The 27138-nt window shown below is 43.4% G+C and overlaps 1 protein-coding gene across 1 annotated transcript in view; it reads right to left on the reverse strand.

Annotated features, from left to right (window-relative positions):
• SMIM13 (small integral membrane protein 13) overlaps positions 1–6265 on the reverse strand; it is a 30853-nt gene extending 24588 nt beyond the window's left edge. The window contains exon 1 of the mRNA XM_007538470.3: positions 5675–6265. Within this exon, the coding sequence (XP_007538532.1) occupies positions 5675–5750 (76 nt within the window). The 5' untranslated portion in view covers positions 5751–6265. The remainder of the gene's footprint in view (positions 1–5674) is intronic.
• Between the last annotated feature and the right edge of the window lie 20873 nt (positions 6266–27138).

Consider the following 27138-nt stretch of genomic DNA (forward strand, 5'->3'; position numbering starts at 1 on the left):
TCAAACTCTAAATTTATGTCAATGAGTTTTATTCTTCAGCAAAGGTTAAACACAAGTAGAGTAACTGACCACCACAAACTAGGTAATATCGGCATCTATTATTGACCTTTATAGTGGCAGTTTCAGAGAGGGTGGGAAACATTTTTAGAATGAATAAGAGGTAAGAAAGCAGACATACGTATCACACCAAAGTAAAAGACTGTGGGGTGGGTGGGTGGGGAGAATACAGGTCCAAGAAGGATGACAGAGGACCTAGTGGGGGTTGTATTGTTACATGGGAAACTGGGGAATATTATGCATGTACAAACTATTGTATTTACTGTTGAATGTAAAACACTAATTCCCCAATAAATAAATTAAAAAAAAAAAAAAGAAAAAGAAAGATAACAGGCAAAAAAAAATTTTTTTTAAAGCAGACATAACTGATACAGAAAGGTGAAGTAAGTCCCACCCTAGGAACCTCCAATCTGGAAAAAAAAAAATCAGAATTCCCTATAGGAAAAAAACTATCTAAGCAAACTAAGCTATGATGGGTTTCTCGAGCCAGGTGTTTAGATTTCTAACCTCATTATATAGTTGGAGATAGGCTCTATGAAGAGTTCATTCAGTGAGCGGTACAAGAGTTGGCACAGTGGACTCTCAAGCATGAGGTCCTGAGTTCAACCCCTGGCAGCACATGGACCAGAGTGTTGTCTGGTTCTTTCTCTCTTTCTCATAAATAAATAAACATCTTTTTAAAAAAAAAAGTTCAGGGAGTCAGGAGGTAGCTCAGCACGTGGAACAAAGCACAAGGACCGGTAGAAGGATCCCGATTCAAGCCCCCAGCTCCCCCCCTGCAAGGGGGTCGCTTCACAGGCAGTGAAGCAGGTCTGCAGGCGTCTGTCTTTCCCCCTCTTCCCCTCTCACTGCCCTATATAACAACGACATTATTAACAACAATAGTAATTACAACAAGAATAAAAAACAACAAGGGCAACAAAAAGGAAAATAAATTAAAAAAAATAAAAGTTCATTGGGGCCGGGTGGTGGTGCACCTGGTTGAGCGCACATGTTACAATGCGCTAGGACCCAGGTTTGATCCCCTGGTCCCCACCTGCAGGGAGAAAGCTTCACAAGTGGTCTCTCTATCACCCCTTTCCCTCTCAATTTCTACCTGTCTCTATCCAATAAATAAATAAAGAGAATTTTTTAAAAAAAGTTCATTCAGGTTAAATGAATTCATAAAGATGGAACCCAATCTGATTTCAGTAGTATCATTATTTGAAAAGATTCGAAAGCAGAGGAAACACCACGTGAAATTGCGGTGAGATGACAATCATCTATAAGCCAAAGAAAGAGGCTTCAAAAGAAATTAATGTACTGCGTGGTCCTGGTCCGGGAGGTTGCGAAGTTATAAAGGTTTGGGCTCTCAAGCATGAGGTCCCGAGTTTGAGCCCCGACAGGACATGTACCAGAGTGATGTCTGGTTCTTTCTCTCTCCTCCTAGCTTTCTCATAAATAAATAAAATCTTAAAAAAAAAAAAAAAGGTTGGAGTAGGGCACCAAAGTAAAAACCCTGGGTTGAGGGTGAGGGTGGATATTCGGCTCCCCAGGGCAGTGGGGGGAGGTAGGGGATGTGGGGGGTGAGGTGGGGGGGTGGGATGGGACAGTCTTTTGGTGGTGGGAATGGTGTTTATGTACACTCCTATTAATTTGTAGTCATATAAATATCTATTTAATTAATATGAGAGGGGGAAAATTGATTGTATGCCTCAAACTTTTTAAAGCACAGACTGAGTCTTTTTAATACATAGGCTGAGTCTTTGATATGTTGACTCTCTCAAAAGCCTAGACCAGGGAGAACAGAAGCAACCGGTGGCACAGCTATATACAAATAATGTCAAAGGACACAAATTATGGTGATGTTGAGTATTATACAGCAAATCCTAACAAAGATTTTTCAAAGTTAACCCAATTACCAAACAATGTGATTATAACAATAACTATCTATTGTCTTCTTGAACCCTAAGACAGCAGGAACCTCACAATTCCACTACAAAGCCTTTATTTTCCCAGTCCTCGAACCTTAGGGTGGGGAGCACTTTCCTGCATGATTCTCTTAATTCATACCAAATAATATTGCATCCGCCGATCCCAGCCTAATCAATGCAACAACTACCACCTCAGCATGCTTCACTTCAGACTGTGTCCAGAGACTTCAGGTGTGGAAATGACAACCCTTCAGCTTCATTACTCAGGTGAGACCTTTCCTTTCATAGTATTCTCTAATTCCATTCCAGGCGGTTCACTTCCTAACAAAGTCCCAAAACCTAGATATGGACCAGGTCCCCTGCGATAGAGCCTATGTTCACACGTATCCATAAACTAGGGCAAAATATATACCTGAAAGCAGAAATACACAATAGTCTGCAGTGAGTACCCCCCAACACTTCATCTGCACTATTCCAGCCTTTAGGCCCATGATTGTTCAATAGTTTGTTGGGCTTTGTATGTTAACTCTCTTTTCAGCCACCAGGTTCCAGATGACAGCATGATGCTGACCAGACTTCCCTGGACAACCTCACCAATGTGTCCTGGAGCTCTGCTTCCCCAGAGACCCACCCTACTAGGGAAAAAGAGAGGCAGACTGGGAGTATGGATCTACCTGTCAAAGTCCATGTTCAGTGGGGAAGCAATTACAGAAGCCAGACCTTCCACCTTCTGCATCCCACAATGACCTTGGGCCCATACTCCCAGAGGGATAAAGAATAGGAAAGTTATCAGGGGAGGGGATGGGGTACAGAGATCTGGTGGTGGGAATTGTGTGTTGTACCCCTCTTGTCCTATGGTTTTGTTAATGTCTCCTTTTTTAAATAAATAAAGGAATTAATGTACTGATATCTTCATCTAGAACTGGTGGCTTCTAGTGAGAAAAAATATATAATTTCTGTCACCTAGTGTGGTATTTGGTTATGGCAACTCTAAAAAACTAATATACTTTTCTTTCTCAAACCAGGTCAGATCTATATACCCTTTAGAAGCCCCAGGTCCATCCTGGTCAAAACCATGACACTATTCCATCATTAGCTCACTCAGCAAAACAGGTTCCTGGATTACTTTTTCTCCTTCCCCCTCCCCCTTTTTTCCTTTATTATCTTGGATAGAGACAGAGAAATGGAGTGGAGAGGAAGAGAAGGAGACAGAGACAGACACCTGCAGAAGGGGCCGGTCAGTGGTGCACCTGGTTCGAACCAGGATCCTTATGCAGGTCCTTGCTTTGCGCCACGTGTGCTTAACCCGCTGCGCTACCGCCCAACTCCCTGCTCTCTCCATTTCTCTCTGTCCTTTCCAACAACAACATCAATAAAAACAATAATAACTACAACAACAATAAAAAACAAGGGCAACAAAAGGGAAAATAAGTTAAAAAATATTTTAAAGAGAGAGAGTGAGACACAGCTGCAGTACTGTTTCACTGTTGTTAAAGTGTCCCCCTTGCAGGTGGAGTGACTGGGGCTTGAACCAGGATCATACCTATTCATAAAGCTACTACTTCATGAACATTTAATCAAAACACGCCTATTTTACTTACCATACCATACCTCTCATTCCATGTTTTGTGAAACTGAAAAAGCAGCATACGATTAGAAAAATGAGTGAAGTCAAATAGCTACTGGGAGTTACGAGAATAAGTCTGAGAAATGTAACAATGGGGATTTTTCATGCCCCAAAGGCAAATACCCTGTCCAAGGCATGATATGGTCTACAATATCACATCCTCATCTCCTGCTACCTTAGAAAGGAAAATGCCAGCTGGTGGTGCACCTGGTTGTGCGCACGTTACAATGCGCATGGACCCAGGTTTGAGTCCCTGGTCCCCACCTGCAGGAGGAAAGCTTCACAAGTGGTGAAGCAGTGCTGCAGGTGTCTGTCTGTCTCTCTCTATCCCACCCTTCCCTCTCGATTTCTGGCCGTCTCTTTCCATTAAATAAATAAATTTAATAATTTTTTTTTTTAAAGAAAGGAGTGGGAGTCGGGCAGTAGTGCAGCAGGTTAAGCGCACAAGGCGCGAAGTGCAAGGACCTGGTAAGAATCCCGGTTCTAGCCCCCGTTTCCCCACCTGCACGGAAGGTTGCTTCACAAGCGGTGAAGCAGGTCTGCAGGTGTCTGTCTTTCTCTCCCCCTCTCTGTCTTCTCCTCCTCTCTCCATTTCTCTCTGTCCTATCCAACAACAACAACATCAGTAACAACAACAATAATAACTATAACAATAAAACAACAAGGGCAACGAAAGGGAATAATTAAAAAAAAAAAAAAAGGAAAATGTAGGGCGGAAGATAGGCAGCATAATGGTTATGCAAACACTCATGCCTGAGGCTCCAAAGTCCCAGGTTCAACCCTGAGCACCACAAGTCAGAGCTGAACAGTGGTCTGATAAAAATTTTTTTAAATAAAATAAAAAAGTTAAAAATAAAAATATACAAACATCTATATACACATATACAAATATGCACATGGGTACACTTCTCCAAACCCAATTCTGACACTCAACAGTCAGTATATTAAACAAGTCCTATAGTATTTTGAATTCCAACCAATTTTTTCATCAACCCGAACCTTATTTCAGAATTGAAATAATGAAAAATTGAACTCTGTCTAAACACTTACCCATCTTCCCAAGTGCTCAACTGCTTTGTTAAGAGACCTGTGGTTATCAGTTACTGTGTATATAAACAAATCAAAAGATTTAAACATACTATCTTGAAAAGAAAATGAGGGCAGTAGATAGCATAATGGTTATGTAAAGAGACTCTCAAGCATGAGGCTCCTAAATCCCAGTTTCAATTCCTGGCACCACCATAAGCCAGAGCTGAGCAGTGCTCTGGGAAAAGAAAGGAAAGAGGAGAGGAGAGGAGGGGAGGGGAGGGGAGGGGAGGGGAGGGGAGGGGAGGGGAGGGGAGGGGAGGAAGAAAGAAAAGTAAGGAAAGGAAAGGAAAGGAAAGGAGGAAGAAAGAAAAGTAACATCTCCCACCCCAAAAAGGAAAAAGAAAGCAAAGAAAACATCACCATTATTACAGAACTAAGAGGTTCTCTGGCCCTAGAAGTTTAAATATAGCCCGTGTTTTTGTTGTTTTTTTTTTCTTTTTTCCTTCTTTTTTTTTTTTTTAATTCTGCGAAATCTCAAAATCCCTGTGTGGAAGGATGGTTAAGTTCGAAATCAAAGTCAACTACTTCACATGTGCTTCCAGCCTATGCCAATCCCCACTCATGACTGCGGGTAGTGAAATCTCTCTTATTATCATGAGGGTGGGACTCCACATAAAAGAAAAAAGGGGGTGCGGGGGGAGCCGCCAATCGCTTCACCTTCGAATACAGGCCAAGGTTAAAATCTGGGCGGACTGTGGCTGAATGGCTCAAGAGCAGACACGCTGCGGGTTAAGCAAGAGCTGGTTCAAGCCCGGTCACGATGCCGGTTCCCGGTGCGGGATGCCAGCGGGCCGGGCGGCATTTCTGAGCTCCCTCCCGAGCAGCGAGCGGACAGGTGGCTGCAGGGAGACACCTGCCCAACGCTCTGGGGGGGGAAACCAATCAATCAAATGCCAGGCAGAAGAGGCAAGTCGCTACGCCGCGTCGAGCCGCCCCGCCCCGTGCAGCCCGGTGTACAGCCACCCCCACGACGGATGCCCCGACTCACCGCACACCATCAGCAGCAAGACGATCAGCAGCGTGGCCACAAACACCAGCAGGGTCAGCCCGACGTTGTGCCACATGGCGGGGCTCGGGCCGGTGGGCTCAGGGCGGCGCGTCAGTGGGCGCGGGCCGGCGGGCGGCGCGTCCGGGGCTCCGGCGACGCGCGACGGGCGCCGGGCGCGGCCAAGCTCCCCGGCAGCATGGGCGACGGGCGCCCCCTCGGCAGCGCCCCCAGGGGGCGGGGCGCAGATGAGCAGCCGGCCGGCGCGGCGGCCCGCCCAGCCCGACCCTCCTTCTCGCGCGGCGCAGAGGGCGGGCGGCGGCGCGTCGCTACCCTCTCATCGCTCGGGGGAGCCGGTGACGCGGCGCCCCGAGGCCCGGGAAGCGGCCGGGGACGCCACCATGGCGGATGCCGCACGCCGGGGAAAGGAGAAAAGATGAGCAGAGGGACGCGCGGTAGCCGCACGGCCCCGATCGCCACCGGCGCGAGAACCTCCGGCGGACGACAGACGCTAACGTCTCCCGGCGGCCGGCGCCGCTGCTTCTCCCCAGGCCCCCCTCCCCCTGCGGCAACGCAGCACTAGCACGCCCACCGCTCGCCTCCTCTGCCACGCGAGCATCTTGGGAGATGTAGTGCAGAGCTGCGTGCAGGCTGGAGGACGCCTTCCTGCCGGGACTACAACTCCCAAGATTCATGAGACCATGCGGTCGCCTTACTTCTCCTCCTTCGCTTAGCACCACCTTCCCACCCCAGTGCTCTTTCTGAATCCACAACCTCTGTCGTCTACTTGATGTCTTCTTCAAACTCCAAACAGAGTTGGCTTCCAGTCCTGCGCATCAAGATGATTTCTTTCTTTAAATCCACACAGAAGTTGTTTTGCAGGGGCCGGGTGGTGGCGCACCTGGTTGAGCACACATGTTACAATGCGAAAGGCCTTAGTTCAAGTCCCGGTTCCCATCTGCAGGGCCAGGGCAAAGCTTTGCAAGTGATGAAGCAGGGCTGCAGGTGTCTCTCTGTCTCTCACCTTCTCTATCACCCCCTTCCTCTCAATTTCTGGCTGTCTCTATCCAATAAATAAAGATAATTTTTTAAATATTTTTAAAAATAGTTGGTTTGTTTAAAGCCGTGATTGACAGCATGAAAAAGGAAAAGAGGCAGTTGCCTGAAAAACTGGTTGCACCTGAACCTAACCCTATTGCTCGGGCTGGATTCTTGGAACTTATAAGGAAGTCACAGATCCCTGCCTGGTAAACCAGGAAAGAAATAACCTTTGCCACCTTGAACTGGTGCTGTTCTTTCCCATAGGTGTTGTACAGTAGCCCCCACCCCACACACTCGCCTTACCAGTGCAGTATGAGTGCTTAGACCCTGACCCTGTAGGTAATGCCTAAAGCTGAACTTTATACACACTTTCTCCTATAAAGTTTAATTTATATATTAGACATAAATACTCAGCACCGTTGTAAATCAGAGCTGAGCAGTATTTTGTCTGTCTGCATCACTCATTAAATGTTTAAAAGTAAAGCACCATAAGACATTAACAACTAGAACTGTGGGGCTGGGTAGTACCTGGTTGAGCGCATATGTTACAGTGCACAAGGACCCAGGTTCAAGCCCCCAGTCTCCACCTGCAGCAGGAAAGCTTTTCCAGCGGTGAAGCAGTGTGCATGTGTCTCTCTGTTTCTCTCCCTATCACCCACTTCCTCTCAAGTTCTGGCTGTCTCTATCCAATAAATAAATAAATATAATAAAATTAAATAAAACTGTAATAGTAAAGTTGTACAACTGTTCGACATAGAAGCAAAAAGATGTGTGGGCGAGGGAGATAGGGTAATAGTTATGCAAAGAGACTCCCATCACCATAAGCCAGAACTGAACAGTACTCTGGTTAAATAAAAAAAAATAAAATAAACAGTTTTAACGCCATAGTAGTTGGTTTCCTTTTTGTCTACTTTGTTTGTTTTACCACAGCACTGCTCAGTTCTGGCTTACAGTGATACGGTGATGTGCAGGGTTGAACCTGGGACCTTGGAGCCTCAGCCATGAGAGTCTGTTTGCATGACCATTATGGTATACCCCCCACCCATTTCCTTTTTCTTTTTCTTGGGGAACTTTAATTAAGGAGAAAGAATAAGGTGAAGAAAGAGCATAGGAACTGGAAGTGGAGAAGGAGGATTTCAGCTTGACACCATTTGTTTTGTCTATCATGTCTTAATAAGCAATGGTGGCCTTGAAATCATCTTTAATGTGTACACTTGGTTTTATGTTTTCATTTGAAGGGACAAAAGAATGCAGAAAGAGATTAGGAGTGTGGAGGCTTTGACTTAGCATTTGATGGATTTAGTGTATCTTATTAAATAGAGAAACCTTTAAGTCATCTTTCTTTCGTTTTAACCAGAGCACTACTCAGCTCTAGCTTATAGTGGTGGTGGTTGGGTGGGGGGAGTTGAACTTGGGACTTTGGAGCCTCAGGCATGAGAGTCTGTTTTCATAACCATTATGCTATCTACCCCTGCCCTAAATCACTCATCTTTCATTTGGGACACCTGGAAAGAGATGTCAGGATGATGGTCCCTGAGTAAACATAGCAAGGGTCTTCTAACTAACTGGGGGGGGGGGGGACACCTGGGAAACATCTGTAAATGACTGTTTAGTAGGGGGTCTGCTGCTGAACAAAGATGGTTAAAAATTTAACAAGAACTGTCTGTATTGGATGGTTTCAAAATTATAGTATATTGTAATAAAGTTACATGAATGCAGTCTGTTACACAATGTCACACAATGTGCCTTATTGCTTCTGTTTGTCATATCTAAATTGTTATTCTTGCTACTCTTGTGGATGAGGGCCATTATTAAGTAAAATAAGGGTTACTTGAACACAGCACCATGTTACCTGCACAAACAAAATATACAGCATGAATATTGGACAAGGGAATAATTTATGGCTGAATCAGAACAGAGTAGAGGGCTATGGCTGCAAAGTAAGGCCGGTGGCGGGGCCGTGGGCGCCCGGCAGCAGCTACCGGAAGGAATACCAACCGAAACAAGACAGGACTAGAATGACAACAGGAACCCAGTAAATCACCTGTGAGTACAAACACATGTGGCTGGTGACAGAGAGGAGAGAGGGGCCTAAGGAGAGATTAAGTGACTGCTAACAGTTCAGCAGTTTATCAGTTGAGACACTACCTCCAGTCTGCTCCACCAAGAAGGGGACAGCTGAAGGGAGGAGAAGACTCCCCAGAGACTCACCAAGTGCAACTCTGAGTCTCCATTGCTACTACCCTCAGAATCTGGAGCAGCAACAGGGAGAGACACCAGGGAACAGAGATCTAACCAGGAAACTCAGGAGAAGACCTATACCTCGGTGGCATAGCTGGGGGGCTGTGAAAGTCTCTTTGCATAACCATTGGATAATCTCTGCCACACCCTGCTTTATCTCTTGGTCAGGAGTCAGTGATTAAGCTAAGAAGCTTATTGATAGTTTAAAAGCCCTCAGGCTCCCATAGCCTACAGGGAAGAAAAAAAAAAAGAAAGAAAGAAGCTTTTAAACCACTGAGCTCCATCTCAGGGATTGAAATAACTGTTAACTTCCACCACTGTGAACCCTTTAATTAACTTACTTAGACACAAGTCAATCCAGGCAATACTGATCAATAATTTGAAAAGTACTGATAAAGGGAACTCATAACATAATATATAAAATGGTTAAAACAACAAGAAAAAATATTGGAGACTCGAACCAGGACAAGAGTCCAGCTAAAAGTCCTCCAGAGAGTGAAGCAAAAATAAGGAGTTCAACATCCAAACATTAGCTAAGGAAATAATAACAGGAGTGAGTAAAGAATTTGAAAAAATTGTAATCAGAACTACAGGAACAACAAATGAGAATATGGAAGAAAATTCTAATAATCTCATGGTTATTAGAGAGCTGAAAGCTGAAATCGCTGAGCTAAGAAGGCAACTAGCTGAACAAGCTAAAACAGTATCAGAGCAGGGCAACAAAATAGATGAACTCCAGAAAGCAGTAGAGGGCAGAGAGAATAGAATCAATGAGGCTGAAGACAGAATTAGCAAGATTGAGGATGAATTAGAGACAACTAAAAAAGAAATAAGATATCTCAAAAAGAGATTGAGAGATGCTGAAAACAACAACAGAGTCCTATGGGATGACTTCAAAAGAAACAATATACGCATTATTGGCTTACCAGAGGAAGAAAGAGAAGGAGAGGAAGAAAACATTTTCCAGGCCATAATAGCTGAAAATTTCTCTAGTCTAGACAAAGCAAAGACATAAAGATTCAAGAAGCCCAGAGGGTCCCAAACAGAATTAACCCACCTAAAGACACCAAGACATATCATACTTAGAATGGAAAGGAATAAGGATAAAGAAAGGATCCTCAAGGCTGCAAGAGAAAAACAAAGAGTCACCTACAAAGGAAAACCCAAAAGATTAGCATCAGACTTCTCCAAACAAACACTACAGGCCAGAAGAGAGTGGAAAGATATATATCGAGTGCTCAATGAGAAAGGCTTTCAGCCAAGAATACTATATCCTGCTAGACTGTCATTCAGACTAAATGGAGGCATCCAAACCTTCTCAGACAAGCAACAGTTGAAGGAAGCAACCATCACCAAGCCTGCCCTGAAAGAAGTTCTGAAAGGTCTCCTATAAACAACCAGACCACCACAAATAGGACATATATCAAAACACTCTAAAACTCTACAAGAATGGCGTTAAAATATCTTCAATCTTTGATATCAATAAATGTCAATGGCCTGAATTCACCTATTAAAAGACACAGAGTAGGAAGATGGATCAGAAAACTCAACCCAACAATATGTTGTCTACAGGAAACTCACCTATTGTTAAAATTTCGGAGGCTCATGCCGGCCAGGCTGGCTTCACGGTGGTGAACAGAGACGCGGAGACAACGGCTGGGCAGGGAAGCTGTATTTCTTTATTCAGGAACAACGATTCATAAACTAAGACAAACTAATCACCAAACAGAACTCTGCTGTCTCTTTGCGGCGGCGCAAGCACTCTCTCTCTGCAATTCTGGAACTCAGGAACCCTCTCCCTTACTCTCGAACTCAGGAACTCTCCAACTCTGGAACTCTCCAACTCTCGTACTTGAGAGCCCTCTGAAACTCTGACACACTGTGTAACTCTCTCTTACTCTGTAACCCTCAAACTCTCGAACTCAGGAACTCAGGAACTCACTGTCACTCGGGAACTCAGGAACTCTCGGACTCAGGAACCCTCTCTCGGGGTTCCTTGGGGCGGGGCCAAGCAGGCCCGCGAAATTAACAGGACTCATCCAATACTCTTGGCGGGGGAGGGCTAGAACAAACCAATGTAAAGCATACGACACTCACCTAACTCAACAAGACAAACACAGACTTAAAGTGAAAGGATGGAAAACTATCATACAAGCTAATGGCCCACAAAAAAGGGCAGGAACAGCTATTCTCATATCTGACATGATAGACTTTAAAATAGATAAGATTAAAAAGATTGGAATGGACACTACTTAATGCTCAGAGGATCAGTCAATCAAGAGGACTTAAAAATTATTAACATCTATGCACCCAATGAGAAGCCATCTAAATACATCAAACTTCTACTGAAAGAGCTACAGCAATATATTAACAGCAACACAATCATAGTAGGGGAATTCAACACCCCACTCTCTCAACTTGACAGATCATCCAGGAAGAAAATCAGTAAAGACATAAGGGAGCTAAATGAAGAGATAGATAAACTAGAACTATTGGACATTTTCAGAGTCATTCATGTTAGAAGCAGTAACTTTAGAATTGCTTTAAGTAAAATTTTAAACATGAGTTGTAAGTATAGTTGCTTTTCTGCCTGCAGTGAAAAATTCCTGTAAAAAAGGGGACCTAGACAAAACCCACACACCAAGATGTAAGCCACCTGCTGTTTGTCTTAAAGAGAATAGCTAGCCTAACCAAGTCCTTGAAACACAACCACTTGCTCAAGGTCGAGGGAGCTGATAGCCCAGTGGTCTTAGTGTGGTGACCCTATTTTGCATAAAGGCTTGAAATTAAACAATTCTTATAGGCTGCTTAGGGTATTTCAATGTCTGAAATGCTTGGATCCTGTGTTTTCTGTAAAATGCTATTGAGTGTGTGATAGAATTCTAGTTTTGCATATTCCCCACCCAAAATGTACTCTAGAATCCTATAACTTGTGTGGTTTGAGCCTTGTTCAGGGTCGAGCTTGGTAGACTAACATCAGTCACCACTCAGCCCTGATTGCAATTCGTAAATAAACATCTTTTGCTTCCTTGCAGTGGATGGAGATTTGATTTTTGCTCTGTAACAATTCATCCCAAAAAACTGGAATACACATTTTACTCAAATCCACATGGGTCATTCTCAAGGATAGACCATATGTTAGGCCACAAAGACAGCATCAGCCAATTCAAGAGCACTAAAATCATGCCAAGCATCTTCTCAGACCACAGTGGAATGACACTAACACTTAACAATCAACAAAAGATTAGTAACAGTCCCAAAATGTGGAAGCTCAACAGTACACTTCTTAACAACTTCTGGGTCAAAGAGGAAATCAAGGAAGAAATCAAAATGTTTTGAGAGTTCAATGAAAATGAAGACACAAGCTATCAAAATATTTGGGACACAGCTAAAGCAGTCCTAAGAGGGAAGTTCATAGCTATACACATTAGCTGTCCCACATCTTGGAATCTGAGTCTATGCCCAAAGTTTGGCCTCGTACGAAGATTATAGCAGTTTTGAAACCAAAGAAAGACCCAACACTGGCCGCCAGGTATAGACCAATTTCTCTCCTCTCCGTGTGTTACAAACTCCTTGAGAGGCTGCTTCTGTCACGTATTTCTCATCTTACAGAGAAATTCCTATCACCCGCCCAAGCTGGTTTCCACCCAGGAAGATCTACCTGCGAACAAGCCCTGGCCCTCTCAACTTACATTGAAAATGGATTCCAGAAGAATTTAAAGACGGGTGCTGTCTTTGTTGATCTCACAGCAGCCTATGACACCGTCTGGCACCGGGGTCTCCTAGTCAAGATCTCAAGATGCCTGCCTCCATGGGTGGCCAACACTATATCATTTCTTCTCCAAAACAGAAGATTCCGGGTGCATCTGGGTGACAAGTCTAGCAGATGGAGACTTGTCTCAAGTGGCCTCCCCCAGGGCTCTGTTCTGGCTCCTACGCTATTTAATATTTACATCAATGACCTCCCAGAAACTTCTTCAAGGAAGTTCATCTACGCTGATGACATCTGCTGTGCAACTCAGGCATCCAAGTTTGACATCCTCGAGGAAACACTCACAAAAGACATGTCTCTGATATCTGATTACTGTAAAAAATGGCGACTAATCCCTAGCATTGCAAAAACGGTATCATCTGTTTTCCATCTACACCATGCCTCGGCCTCACGTGAGCTTAATGTGCAGCTTGGCGATACAAGAATCCGGCATGAAGCCCAGCCAGTCTATCTTGGCGTTACTCTCGATCGCACTCTGTCATTTCACGAACATCTCATAAACACTGCAGCAAAGGTGGGCGCAAGGAATAACATCATTGCAAGACTGGCCAGCTCCTCATGGGGCGCGAGCGCTTCCACACTACGATCATCATCTCTGGCATTATGCTATTCCACTGCAGAATACTGTGCCCCAGTATGGTTCCGTAGCCCCCATGTCCACTTGGTCGATTCCAAATTATATTCCTCCATGAGGATAATTTCTGGAACCATCTGTTCCACCCCGGTTCCATGGCTGCCAGTTCTTAGCAACATCGCCCCGCCAGATAGTCGTTGGGATGCGGCATCATCTAAGTTCATTTCCCACGTCTACGCTTGACCGGACCTGCCAATATGCGCGGATATCTTCGCCCACCCTGTCCAACGCTTGACGTCTCGTCACCCAATCTGGTCCCCTATGCCTACACTGAACTTCTCTGTTCCAGACTCTTGGAAACAGAGTTGGCAGTCAGCTGAGGTAAAGAACAAACACCTCATCACAGACCCCTGCAAGCGTCAACCCGGCTTTGACCTAGCTCATTATGATTGGGCCCTCCTCAATCGCTATCGAACAGGCCATGGCTGGTGCGCCGCTATGTTTTATCGCTGGGGAGCCAGAGACAACCCGAACTGCCCCTGCGGCTACAGACAGACTATGACCCACATAGTCAACGACTGCCACCTCTCCAGATTCAAAGGAGGTCTCGAAACTTTACATCAGGCTCAACCTGACGCTGTTGACTGGCTACAGAAGAAGGGAAAACGCTAGAAGAAGAAGAAGCTATACAAGCACACATTAGGAAACAAGAAAAAGCACGAATAAACAGCCTGATTGCACATCTTAAAGACCTAGAAGAAGAACAACAAAGGAATCCTAAAGCAACCAGAAGGACAGAAATCACTAAAGTTAGGGCAGAAATAAATAACATTGAGAATAGGAAAACCATACAAAAGATCAATGAAAGTAAATGTTGGTTCTTCGAAAGAGTAAACAAAATCGACAAACCTTTAGCCAGACACACAAAACAAAAAAGAGAGAAGACCCAAATAAATCAGATAGTAAATGAAAGAGGAGATATCACAACAGACACCGCAGAAATTCAACATATCATGCGAGGCTTCTATGAACAACTATATGCCACCAAGCTAGAGAACCTGGAAGAAATGGACCATTTCCTAGATACCTACCAACTTCCAAAACTAAGTAAAGAGGAAGTGGATAACATGAACAGGCCCATCACAGCTAATGAAATTGAAACAGTTATCAAAAATCTCCCCAAAAATAAAAGTCCTGGACCAGATGGTTTTACAAATGAATTCTACAAAACTTTCAAAGAAGAACTAATACCTCTACTTTTAAAAGTCTTCCAGAAGATTGAAGACACTGGAATACTCCCTGCCAGCTTCTATGAAGCCAACATCACCCTGATACCAAAAGCAGACAGGGACACAACCAAAAAAGAAAACTACAGACCAATATCTCTGATGAACATAGATGCGAAAATATTGAACAAAATTCTAGTCAACCAGATACAGCAGTATATCAAAAAAATTGTTCATCATGACCAAGTGGGGTTTATCCTAGGCATGCAAGGTTGGTTTAATATACGTAAATCAATCAATGTGATCCACCACATCAACAAAAGCAAGACCAAAGACCACATGGTCATATCAATAGATGCAGAGAAAGCCTTTGACAAAATACAACATCCCTTTATGATCAAAACACTACAAAAAATGGGAAAAGATGGAAAATTCCTGAAGATAGTGGAGTCTATATATAGCAAACCTACAGCCAACATCATACTCAATGGTGAAAAACTGGAAGCATTTCCACTCAAATCAGCTACTAGACAGGGCTGCCCACTATCACCATTACTATTCAACATAGTGTTGGAAGTTCTTGCCATAGCAATCAGGCAGGAGCAAGGAATTCAAGGCATACAGATTGGAAGAGAAGAAGTCAAACTGTCCTTATTTGCAGATGACATGATAGTATACATGGAAAAACCTAAGGAATCCAGCAAGAAGCTTTTGGAAATCATCAGGCAATACAGTAAGGTGTCAGGCTATAAAATTAGCATTCAAAAGTCAGTGGCATTCCTCTATGCAAACACTAAGTTAGAAGAAATTGAAATCCAGAAATCAGTTCCTTTTACCATAGCAACAAAAACAATAAAATATCTAGGAGTAAACCTAGCCAAAGAAGTGAAAGACTTTTATACTGAAAATTATGAGTCACTACTCAAAGAAATTTAAAAAGACACAAAGAAGTAGAAAGATATTCCATGTTCATGGGTTGGAAGAATTAACATCATCAAAATGAATATATTACCCAGAGCCATCTACAAATTTAGTGCTATCCCCATCAAGATCCCAAGCACATTTTTTAGGAGAATAGAACAAATGCTACAAATGTTTATCTGGAACCAGAAAAGACCTAGAATTGCCAAAACAATCTTGAGAAAAAAGAACAGAACCGGAGGCATCACACTCCCAGATTTCAAACTGTATTATAGGGCCATTGTCATCAAAACCGCTTGGTACTGGAACATGAACAGACACACTGACCAGTAGAATAGAATTGAGAGCCCAGAAATGAGGCCCCACACCTATGGACATCTAATTGTTGACAAAGGGGTCCAGACTATTACATGGAGAAAGCAGAGTCTCTTCAACAAATGGTGTTGGAAACAATGAGTTGAAACATGCAGAAGAATGAAACTGAATCACTCTATTTCACTGAATACAAAAGTAAATTCCAAGTGGATCAAGGACTTGGATGTTAGACCACAAACTATCAAATACTTAGAGGAAAATATTGGCAGAACTCTTTTCTGCATACATTTTAAAGACATTTTCAATGAAACGAATCCAATTACAAAGAAGACTAAGGCAAGTATAAACCTATGGGACTACATCAAATTAAAAAGCTTCTTCACAGCAAAAGAAACCATTACCCAAACCAAGAGACCCCTCACAGAATGGGAGAAGATCTTTACATGCCATACATCAGATAAGAGTTTAATAACCAACATATATAAAGAGCTTGTCAGACTCAACAACAAGACAACAAATAACCCCATCCAAAAATGGGGGGAGGACATGGACAGAATATTCACCACAGAAGAGATCCAAAAGGCCGAGAAACACATGAAAAAATGCTCCAAGTCTCTGATTGTCAGAGAAATGCAAATCAAGACAACAATGAGATATCACTTCACTCCTGTGAGAATGTCATACATCAGAAAAGGTAACAGCAGCAAATGCTGGAGAGGGTGTGGGGTCAAAGGAACCCTCCTGCACTGCTGGTGGGAATGTCAATTGGTCCAACCTCTGTGGAGAACAGTCTGGAGAACTCTCAGAAGGCTAGAAATGGACCTACCCTATGACCCTGCAATTCCCCTCCTGGGGATATATCCTAAGGAACCCAACACATCCATCCAAAAAGATCTGTGTACACAGATGTTCTTGGCAGCACAATTTGTAATAGCCAAAACCTGGAAACAACCCAGGTGTCCAACAACAGATGAGTGGCTGAGCAAGTTGTGGTATATATACACAATGCAATACTACTCAGCTGTAAAAAATGGTGACTTCACCGTTTTCAGCCGATCTTGGATGGACCTTGAAAAAATCATGTTGAGTGAAATAAGTCAGAAACAGAAGGATGAATATGGGATGATCTCACTCTCAGGCCGAAGTTGAAAAACAAGATTAGAAAAGAAAACACAAGTCGAACCTGAAATGGAATTGGAGTATTACACCAAAGTAAAACACTCTGGGGTGGGTGGGTGGGTGGGGAGAATGAAAAGGTCCATGAAAAATGATGAATGAAATAGTGGGGGTTGTATTGCTAAATGGGAATCTGGGGAATGTTATGCATGTAAAAAAAAAAAAAGAAGTAGAAACGCAAAGCAGAAATTGACTGAGTTTGGAGTATGGCACCAAAGTAAGAAAGCAGAAGTATACTAGAGTTTGCAGTGAGTACCTCCCTAATACTTCCTCTCCACTTTTCCAAGCTTTGGGTCCATGATTGCTCAACAATTTGTTTGGCTTTGTATGTTAACTCTCTTTTCAGTCACCAGGTTCCAGGTGTCATCAGGATGCCGGCCAGACTTCCCTGGATTGAAGACACCACCAATGTGTCCTGGAGCTCAGCTTCCCCAGAGACCCATCCTACTAGGGAAAGAGAGAGGCAGACTGGGAGTATGGACCGACCAGTCAACGCCCATGTTCAGCGAGGAAGCAATTACAGAAGCCAGACCTTCTACCTTCTGCAACCCTCAATGACCCTGGGTCCATGCTCCCAGAGGGATAGAGTGGGAAAGCTATCGGGGGAGGGGGTGGGATATGGAGATTGGGCGGTGGGAATTATGTGGAGTTGTACCCCTCCTACCCTATGGTTTTGTTAATTAATCCTTTCTTAAATAAAAAACAAATAAAATAAATTTAAAAAAAAATCATGTTGAGTGAAATAAGTCAGAAACTGAAGGATGAATATGGGATGATCTCACTCTCAGGCCGAAGTTGAAAAACAAGATTAGAAAAGAAAACACAAGTCGAACCTGAAATGGAATTGGCTTATTGCACCAAAGTAAAAGACTCTGGGGTGGATGGGTGGGTGGGGAGAATACAGGTCCATGAAAGATGATGAATGACATAGTGGGGGTTGTATTGTTAAATGGGAATCTGGGGAATGTTATGCATGTACAAACTATTGTATTTACTGTTGAATCTAAAACATTAATTCCCCAATAAAGAAATAAATTATATATATATATAAAAAAGAACAGAGTAGATTTCAGCAGGCTGTTCCAAACAGCCTCAAGTTTAAAATGTACAGGTTTTTTATTTCTGAAATTTGCAACTTCATATTTTTAGACAACTGTTGACCCTGGATAACCAAAACCAAAGTCTATTTGGTTTTCTTTCTTTTCTTTTCTTTTACCATAGTACTGTTCAGCTTTGGCTTATGGTGGTGCTTGGGGTTGAACCTGGGACTTTGGAGCCTCAGACATGAGAGTCTATTTGCATAACCATTATGCTATCTACCCTCTGCCCCCAAAGTCTATTGAACCAGGCATAAAGAGGCACTACTACATTGCCCTTATAAGCAGAACTGGATAACCTGGTTCCAATACCCAATGGGAATTATTTCCCCTGAAGATAGAAATGGTGGACACTGCACTGCCTAGTCAGGATGGGTTGTCTTCCACTAAGAAACACTTGGGAACCATGTTTTCTGAAGGAACCTATCAAGCGGTAAGACCAAATAGAGAAAGTCTAGTGCCAACTTGCGGCTCACTGCCCTAGAGCAATATTTAGAGGTGGGTTCTCTCCACCTTGGAAGCTTTTTTATGTTTATTTATTTATTTTGACTCCAGTTGCTGGGGGTCCCTGCTGGCACTACTAACCCACCGCTCCAAGTGGCATTTTTTTTTCTTCCTGTATAGGACAAAGAGAATTTGACAGAGGATAGGGATGTAGAAAGGGGCCAGGAAGGGGAGTGAAGAAGAAGAAAAGAAAGGGGCCGGGCAGTAGCACTGCGGGTCGTGCACACAGGCATGAAGCACAAAGACCAGCATAAGGATCCCAGTTTGAGATGCTGGTTTGAGCCCCCGGCTGGCTCCCCACCTGCCCACTTGCCCACCTGCAGGGTGCTCACTTCACAAGCCTTCAAGCAGATGTCTATCTCTTTCTCCCCCTCCCTGTCTTCCCCTCCTCTCGATTTCTCTCTGTCCTGTCCAACAATGACAACAGTAACAAAAATAACAAGGTCAAGAAAAATGGCTTCCAGGAGCAGTAGATTGGTAGCCCCCGGCTCCCCACCTGCAGGGGAGTCGTTTCACAGGCGGTGAAGTGGGTCTGCAGGTGTCTATCTTTCTCTCTCCATCTCTGTCTTCCCCTCCTCTCTCCATTTCTCTCTGTCCTATCTAAAAAAAGAAGGAGGAGGAGGAGGAGGAGGAGGAGGAGGAGGAGGAGGAGAAGAAGAAAGAAGAAGAAGAAGGGGAAGGGGAAGGGGAAGGGGAAGGGGAAGGGGAAGGGGAAGGAGGAGGAGGAGAAGGAGAAGAAGGAGTTAAGTGGTAGTGCAGCTGGTTAAGTGCAACTGGAGCAAAGCACAAGGACCAGTAAGGATCCCGGTTCGAGCCCCAGCTCCCCACCTGCAGAGGAGTCACTTCACAGGTGGTGAAGCAGATCTGCAGATGTCTATCTTTCTCTTCCCCTTCTCTGTCTTCCCCCTCTTCTCTCCATTTCTCTCTGTCCTATCCAGCAGCGACAATAAGAATAACTACAACAATAAAACAAGGGCAACAAAAGGGAATAAACGAATAAATATTTAAAAAGAAGAAGAAGAAAAGAAAGGGAGAAAGAAAGAGAGAGAGAAAGGGAGCAAGAAATACAAACACCTGTAGACCTAGTTCACCGCTTATGCAACCTCCCCCTGCAGTTGGGGAGTGGGTCCTTGCGCCTATTACTATGGGCCCTTAACCAGGTGTACCACCCCCTGGTCCCTGCTTTTTTTTTTTTCTGATATCTTTTTTTTAAATTTATTTTAAAAAGGACACTAACAAAACCGTAGGACAAGAGGGGTACAACACACAATTCCCACCACCAGATCTCCGTATCCCATCCCCTTCCCTGATAGCTTTCCTATTCTTTATCCCTCTGGGAGTATGGGCCCAAGGTTATTGTGGGATGCAGAAGATGGAAGGTCTGGCTTCTGTAATTGCTTCCCCACTGAACATGGACTTTGACAGGTAGATCCATACTCCCAGCCTGACTCTCTCTTTCCCTAGTAGGGTGGGTCTCTGGGGAAGCAGAGCTCCAGGACACATTGGTGAGGTTGTCCAGGGAAGCCTGGTCAGCATCATGCTGTCATCTGGAACCTGGTGGCTGAAAAGAGAGTTAACATACAAAGCCCAACAAACTATTGAACAATCATGGGCCTAAAGGCTGGAATAGTGCAGAGGAAGTGTTGGGGGGGTACTCACTGCAGACTATTGTGTATTTCTGCTTTCAGGTATATATTTTGCCCTAGTTTATGGATACGTGTGAACATAGGCTCTATCGCAGGGGACCTGATCTATATCTAGGTTTTGGGACTTTGTTAGGAAGTGAACCGCCTGGAATGGAATTAGAGAATACTATGAAAGGAAAGGTCTCACCTGAGTAATGAAGCTGAAGGGTTGTCATTTCCACACCTGAAGTCTCTGGACACAGTCTGAAGTGAAGCATGCTGAGGTGGTAGTTGTTGCATTGATTAGGCTGGGATCGGCGGATGCAATATTATTTGGTATGAATTAAGAGAATCATGCAGGAAAGTGCTCCCCACCCTAAGGTTCAAGGACTGGGAAAATAAAGGCTCTGTAGTGGAATTGTGAGGTTCCTGCTGTCTTAGGGTTCAAGAAGACAATAGATAGTTATTGTTATAATCACATTGTTTGGTAATTGGGTTAACTTTGAAAAATCCCTTTGTTAGGATTTGCTGTATAATACCCAATATCACCATAATTTACGTTCTTTGACATTATTTGTATTAATTTTATCTCTCCTCTTGTCCCAGTTGGGAGTTGCCCCCCAGGTCTTAATTTTATTTTTTAATATTTATTTTTATTATATTGGATAGAGATAGAGAGAAATGTAGAGGGAAAAGGGAGTTAGTGAGGGAGAGGGAATGAGAGACACCTGCAAATGGGGACAGAAATGTGAACCTAAGTCTTTGTGCATGGTAATGTGTGCACTCAGTCAGGTGCACTACCACCCAGCTCCTTTTTTTTTTTTCTTTCTTCTCTTAATGCATTCTTTGGATAGAGACAGAAATCAAGAGGAAATGGAGAGACAGAGAGGAAAAGAAACTTGCAACACTGCTTCACCTCTTGTAAAGGTTCTCCCCTACAGGTGGGGACCAGGGGTTTGAAGCCAGGTCCTTGGACATCGTAACATGTGCGCTCTACCAAGATTGCCACTACCTGGCCCCTCATCCTGGAAGCCGTGCAGATAATTAACTCTAGTTCCTACCTCCACAGGTCTGTGTGAGGCTAGTCCCTGACTACACAGCTTCTACGGAAGAGGTGCTACTGAGCATGTGCAGGGCACAGAGGTCAGGCTAGAGAATACTAAAGAGAAAAGGAAGGGAACAAAGATCCCATGTCATAGGTACAGGATCATGGAGAGTAAGGAACCTGTTTTGCAGCCCTGTGCCACATATATATGCATACCCACCCTCCAAAGCAAAGGTACAAAATATTGCGCTGCTTGACAAAGATAGAGCCTGAGGATAATGTATAGGGTATCCTTTAAATAAGAAACACCTGGAGTGGAGTCCCTGTTGAATGCCATCCATGTTAAGGACCCCAGCAGACTGTAAATCTAAATGGGAGGACTGAATCTCACCAACTTTCAGCTGCCATTGCAGACAGAGAATTGAGATTTGGATTCCTTCCACCCTATAACTTATGTAGCACACCAAAGCTAGTCTCTACCTACACAGCATGGAGTATACCAAATGTCCAAGGTTTATTGATGGAGTACCTACTACAAATGTATGGAACCAGGACAGCAAAGAACAGGAACAGGATAAGGGTCAGAAAAGGTCAGGTTATGGGGTAAGATCTTGGGATAAGGAGGCATCTGCCTAGTTCCAAGTCTTAATTTTCACAAACCCGCATAAATTCCCCTAATGGAAGACTGGAGTATCCTAGGTGGCTGTTCAAGGAAGCTCTAAAGGCCAGGAACCACAGGAGCCCATTGTGTAAGGATGTAGAAAACAAGGATCCACTACCTAGAGCCATAGGAAGCCAAACTCTATACACCATTCTTTTGTGTGAAGGAAAAACCTGTTTTATTGCATATTCAAGGCCAAAGCCCATCTTAACTCAAGTAAAACCTCCCTTCTCCTAGTAATGGCCACTTTTTAAAAACTTTCTTTTAAAATCTTTATTTATTTATTGGATAGAGACACTCAAAAATTGAAAGGGAAGAGGGTGATAGAGAGGGAGAGAGACACCTGCAGCCCTGCGTCACCACTTGTTAAGCTTTCCCCCTGCAAGTGGGGACTGGGGACTTGAACCTAGGTCCCTGCTCATTGTAACACGCACTCAAACAGATGCACCACCACCCACCCCTGAGCAGTGGCCGCTTTTATACTAGCAGGAGATGCAGAAAAAGCCAACAGTCAGATTTTCCTTCTTCCAGAAGGAAATGGGTAGAGTATAGGAGAGTCCCTTTGGGGTTCTATTTCAAGAAAAAGATCAAATGGAAATGCAGTGTAATAAATTTGTAGCCAGTATCTCAGATAGCTATCCAATATAGTCACCCTCCACACTTGAACCTAAAGACTTGGGGCTGGCAATGCTCAGCAGAGGAGAAGCAGTTACAGAAGCCAGAACTCCTACTTTCTGCTCTCTATAAACAACCTTGATCCCACACTCCCAGCGGGGGAGAAGTGATAGGATGAAGATAAGAAGATTCCAGCTCCATCAGCACCCAGTGAAACAGAGTTGGCAGTCAGCTGAGGTAAAGAACAAACCCACAATCACAGACCCCTGCAAGCGTCAACCCGGCTTTGACCTAGCACGTTATGATTGGGCCCTCCTCAATTGCTATCGAACAGGCCATGGCCGGTGCGCCGCTATGTTCCATCGCTGGGGAGCCAAAGATAACCCGAACTGCCCCTGCAGCTACAGACAGACTATGACCCACATAGTCAACGACTGCCACCTCTCCAGATTCAATGGAGGTCTCGAAACTTTACATCAGGCTCAACCTGACGCTGTTGACTGGCTACGGAAGAAGGGCAAACGCTAGAAGAAGAAGAAGCACCCAGTGAGAGAACGAAAAGGAGAGGGATATATGGAGGTAGTTATGATGTCATGAGTGGCTTAGAGGGAGAGAGGATTGAATCAGGAAAAGAGGGGCAACTTTGTATAAATGTGAACAGATAGTTGTAGAGAACATGGTTGGCCCCTACCTACAACTTTAGGGGAACTGTGGTGGATTGCAGTGGGGAGAGTGAAGATTCAGAACTCTGGTGGTGGGAATGGTGTGGATTCATACCCCTGTTGACATGTAAATCTGTAATATAAAAATATAAAAAGGGAGCCAGGCCGTAGCACAGCGGGTTAAGCACACATAGTGCAAAGCACAAGGATCTGCGTAAGGATCCTGGTTCGAGCCCAGGGCTCCCCACCTGCAGGGGAATCACTTCACAGGTGGTGAAGCAGGTCTGTAGGTATCTTTCTCTCCCCCTCTCTGTCTTCCCCTCCTTTCTTCATTTCTCTCTGTCCTATCCAACAATGAATACAGACAACAATAATAACTACAACAATAAAAAAGGGCAACAAAGAGGGAATAAACAAATAAATAAATATTTAAAATATACATATATAAAAAATAAAAATAAATAAATAAAGACTTGGGGCTGGGGCAGCCTGGTAGGCAGCACAGTGAAGAAAGCCTTGGATTCTCAAGCATGAGGTTCCAAGTTCAGTCTCCAGCATCGCATGTACCAGAGTGATGCTCTGGATCTCTCTCTCACTCTCTCTCTCTCTCTCTCATAATAAATGTAGAAATGAAAAAAAAAAGACTTGGAATTGGAAATTGTACACTTCAGTGCAGCCAGTTATATGGAATCAGTGCCCTTTATCTGAGACGGGTAACCCTTGAATCTTCATACTTGCCCAAAGTGACGCAGAGTGATTTTTCTTTTGATCAGATAACCACTTGGGGATCACCACATAGCAAAGTAGCACATTATCCAAGGCAACTATTTCACTGTCCCTGTTTAACTTTTGGGAAAAAAAGAGGGTTACTTAGAGCAACATATGGGTGACATTGCATTTGCAAACTTTAATAATAGTGAAATTTATTAATGAGATATTGAAAGTCAACTGAAATGTCTAGGCCCAGGAGACCAACATCATATTTTTCTGATTTTTCCCTACTCTCAGAACTTTGGTTTGCTTATATAGGTAAATTACATGCACAAGAATGCATTACTGAAGGGAGTCTGGTGATAGCGCAGTGGCACAAAGTGTAAGGACCAGCGTAAGGATCTGGGTTTGAGCCCCCCACTCCCCACCTGCAGGGGAGTTGCTTCACAGGTGGTGAAGCAGGTCTACAGGTGTCTTATCTTTCTCTACCCCCTCTTTCTTTCCCTCCTCTCTCCATTTCTCTCTATCTTATCCAACAAAAACAACATCAAACAGCAATAATAACTACAATAAAAAAGGGCAAAAGGAATAAATAAATATTTTAAAAAAATTTTTAATGCATTACTGTTCTTTAGAAAGCTAACCCCTAGTTCAATTCTAGTATTTCCAGTTAACTGGGAGTGAGTGAAGGGAGGGGTGGAGAAAGCACAATGGTTATGCAAAAAACTTTCTTTTTTTAAAAATATTTATTTATTCATTTTCCCTTTGTTTTTGCCCTTGTTGTTTTATTGTTGTAGTTATTGTTGTTGTTGTTATTGATGTCTTCGTTGTAGGATAGGACAGAGAGAAATGGAAAGAGGAGGGGGAGATAGGGAGGGAAGAGAAAGATAGACACCTGCAGACCTGCTTCACCGCTTGTGAAATGACTCCCCTGCAGGTGGGGAGCTGGGGGCTTGAACCGGGATCCTCTCGCCGGTCATTGTGCTTTGCGCCACCTGCGCTTAACCGCTGTGCTACCGCCCAACTACCCGCAAAAAACTTTCTTACCAAAGACCCTGAAATCCTGGGTTTCCCACACCATCACTGTCACCACTGTAAACCAGAGCTGAACAGTGCTCTAATATAAATAAATGAATATATAAATAATAAAATTATAATTAAAAAATAAAGGCACAGACACTAGCATAATGGTTATACAAAAGCTCTTGTTGCTGAGGCTCCCAGGTTCAGTTCTAGGTATCACCATGAGCCAGAAATAAGCAGAGTTCAAAAGAAAAAAAAAAAAAAAAGATTGGTTTCTAATAGGCTTAATTGTCAAAGGAGGAAAATTGTTCAGTACTTCAAAGCAATCCTTTGACCTTAAGAGTTAACTTAGTCAGAGATACCTGTATTTTGGGAAGATCTAAGGACTCAAGGGTCATAGGGATCTCTCATCCTAAAAATTGCTATAGATGTGAAGGGATAGTCAAGTCGTTAGAGTCTCATGAACAATACAGGATGGGACTCAGACTGTGGACTCTTCTGAGTATCAATTTTAGGCCAGTTGAAAGTATCTAGTTAGGACTAAGAGTCATTTTTTAAATTGAATTACTAGTGGGTCTGATGGTGGCATACCTAGTTAAGTGCTCACATCACAGTGAGCAAGGACCCAGGTTCAAGCCCCTCGTCCCCACCTGAGGGAGGAAAGCTTCACTAGTGGTGAAGCAGGGCTGCAGGTTTCTCTGTCTCTTTTCCTCTCGACCTCCCCCTCCCTTCTCAATTTCTCTGTTTCCAATAATAAATAAATAAAGCTATTCAAAGAAAAAGGAAAACTAGGATAATGCTTCATTGTAGTTATACAACACATGAATTTGTCAAAAGGCATTGAAAGGAATTCTCTCAATTAAATTACACTTAGGTTCCAACATAAATTATCACCCGGTTAAAGGTTATTAGGCTTCATTATACTGCCCACTAGTAAATTAATATAATACCTATCTTACTGAATTTGAATGGCTCTTCAATCCTGTAGTTAACTGTTTATGATAACACAGTTAGACTCCTTTTAATAGAGTACATTTCTATAATTCTTCATCTGTGATCATGTCTACCAAAGACGGTCTCAAAGGGAGAAAAATGTCTCCTAAAGTATGTGACTCATATTCAGCAGTGCCAATGAAAGAATTTTTCGTCAAGGTAAAAAAAAAAAAAAAAGCATCTGTGAGTTTTTCCAATTGTCTTTTAATAATACTGTTTGTCCTTGCCTCAAGTCTAGATGATTGAGGTTGGTAAACACAATTTCAGTTCTATAATATAGGCCAGATTTAAAAAATTTATTTTATAATCTGACCTGCAAACTTTGAGTTGCTAAATTTCAAATGAAGAAAATTCAAATGAATTAGTATATATGAGGGGCAATATATGAGGGGCAGGGGAATTTGGCGCAATGCAAAGACTTCTCAGGGCTATATTTAGGGCAAAGGAAATTTGGGGAAAAGGCCCACTGTCTGGGAAGTCTAAGCTATTTTATCCATGAGTGTCTAAGAGTGTTGATTCTCTGAGGGGTGGTAGGCTGGTCCGAACTTATGATAGACCTCATGAACTTATGATAGACCAGCTTATCCAGACAAGGGCACCTTCCTGTACATGCTATGTTGTTTTCATCGGGTTATGTTGTTTTCGCTGGGCTGGCTTCATGGGCGGGTAACAGATGACTGGGGACTCATGGTTGAGCTGTAGGCAGTATCTCTTTATTCATGCAGGACACAGCACAATCTAAGCCGAGCTAAGCTAAATTCAAGTACCCTAAAACTCACAATGCTGTCTTTATATATACTTGCCAAGTAGGGTGGAAACAGGATGTGACATAGAGAGGGTGGAGAGAAAAGTGACTGGTGAAAATCAGAGTGTGACAAGGAGGGGGCAGAGCAGGCGAGAATCCTATCACTGAACCACCAATGCCCTGGAGGGAGGGTGGTGCTTGTTAACAGTGGTTATGTAAATAGAATGCAGTGGTTATGTAAATAGAATAGTGTTAAGCAGGGGGGATTTAAACTAAATGAAACAGAAGGGATCTCATGCATACCAACAATGCTACACTTTTGAACAAAGACCGTGAATTACTGTGTATGGCCAACCTAAAACCCACCACAAATATCTTGGCTTTGCTCAAATTGCTCCCTTCCCCCCTACCCTGAGGTGTTTGTAATTTACCATTAGAGAAAAAAGTCTACCTAGGCATTGGGAGCTCATGATCAGACCTTATACGGTAACTTTCCAGTTGTGATCAAATACTTGGTAGG

The sequence above is a fragment of the Erinaceus europaeus genome, chromosome 4 (assembly GCF_950295315.1).
Source record: "Erinaceus europaeus chromosome 4, mEriEur2.1, whole genome shotgun sequence".
Classification (NCBI taxonomy): Eukaryota; Metazoa; Chordata; class Mammalia; order Eulipotyphla; family Erinaceidae; genus Erinaceus; species Erinaceus europaeus.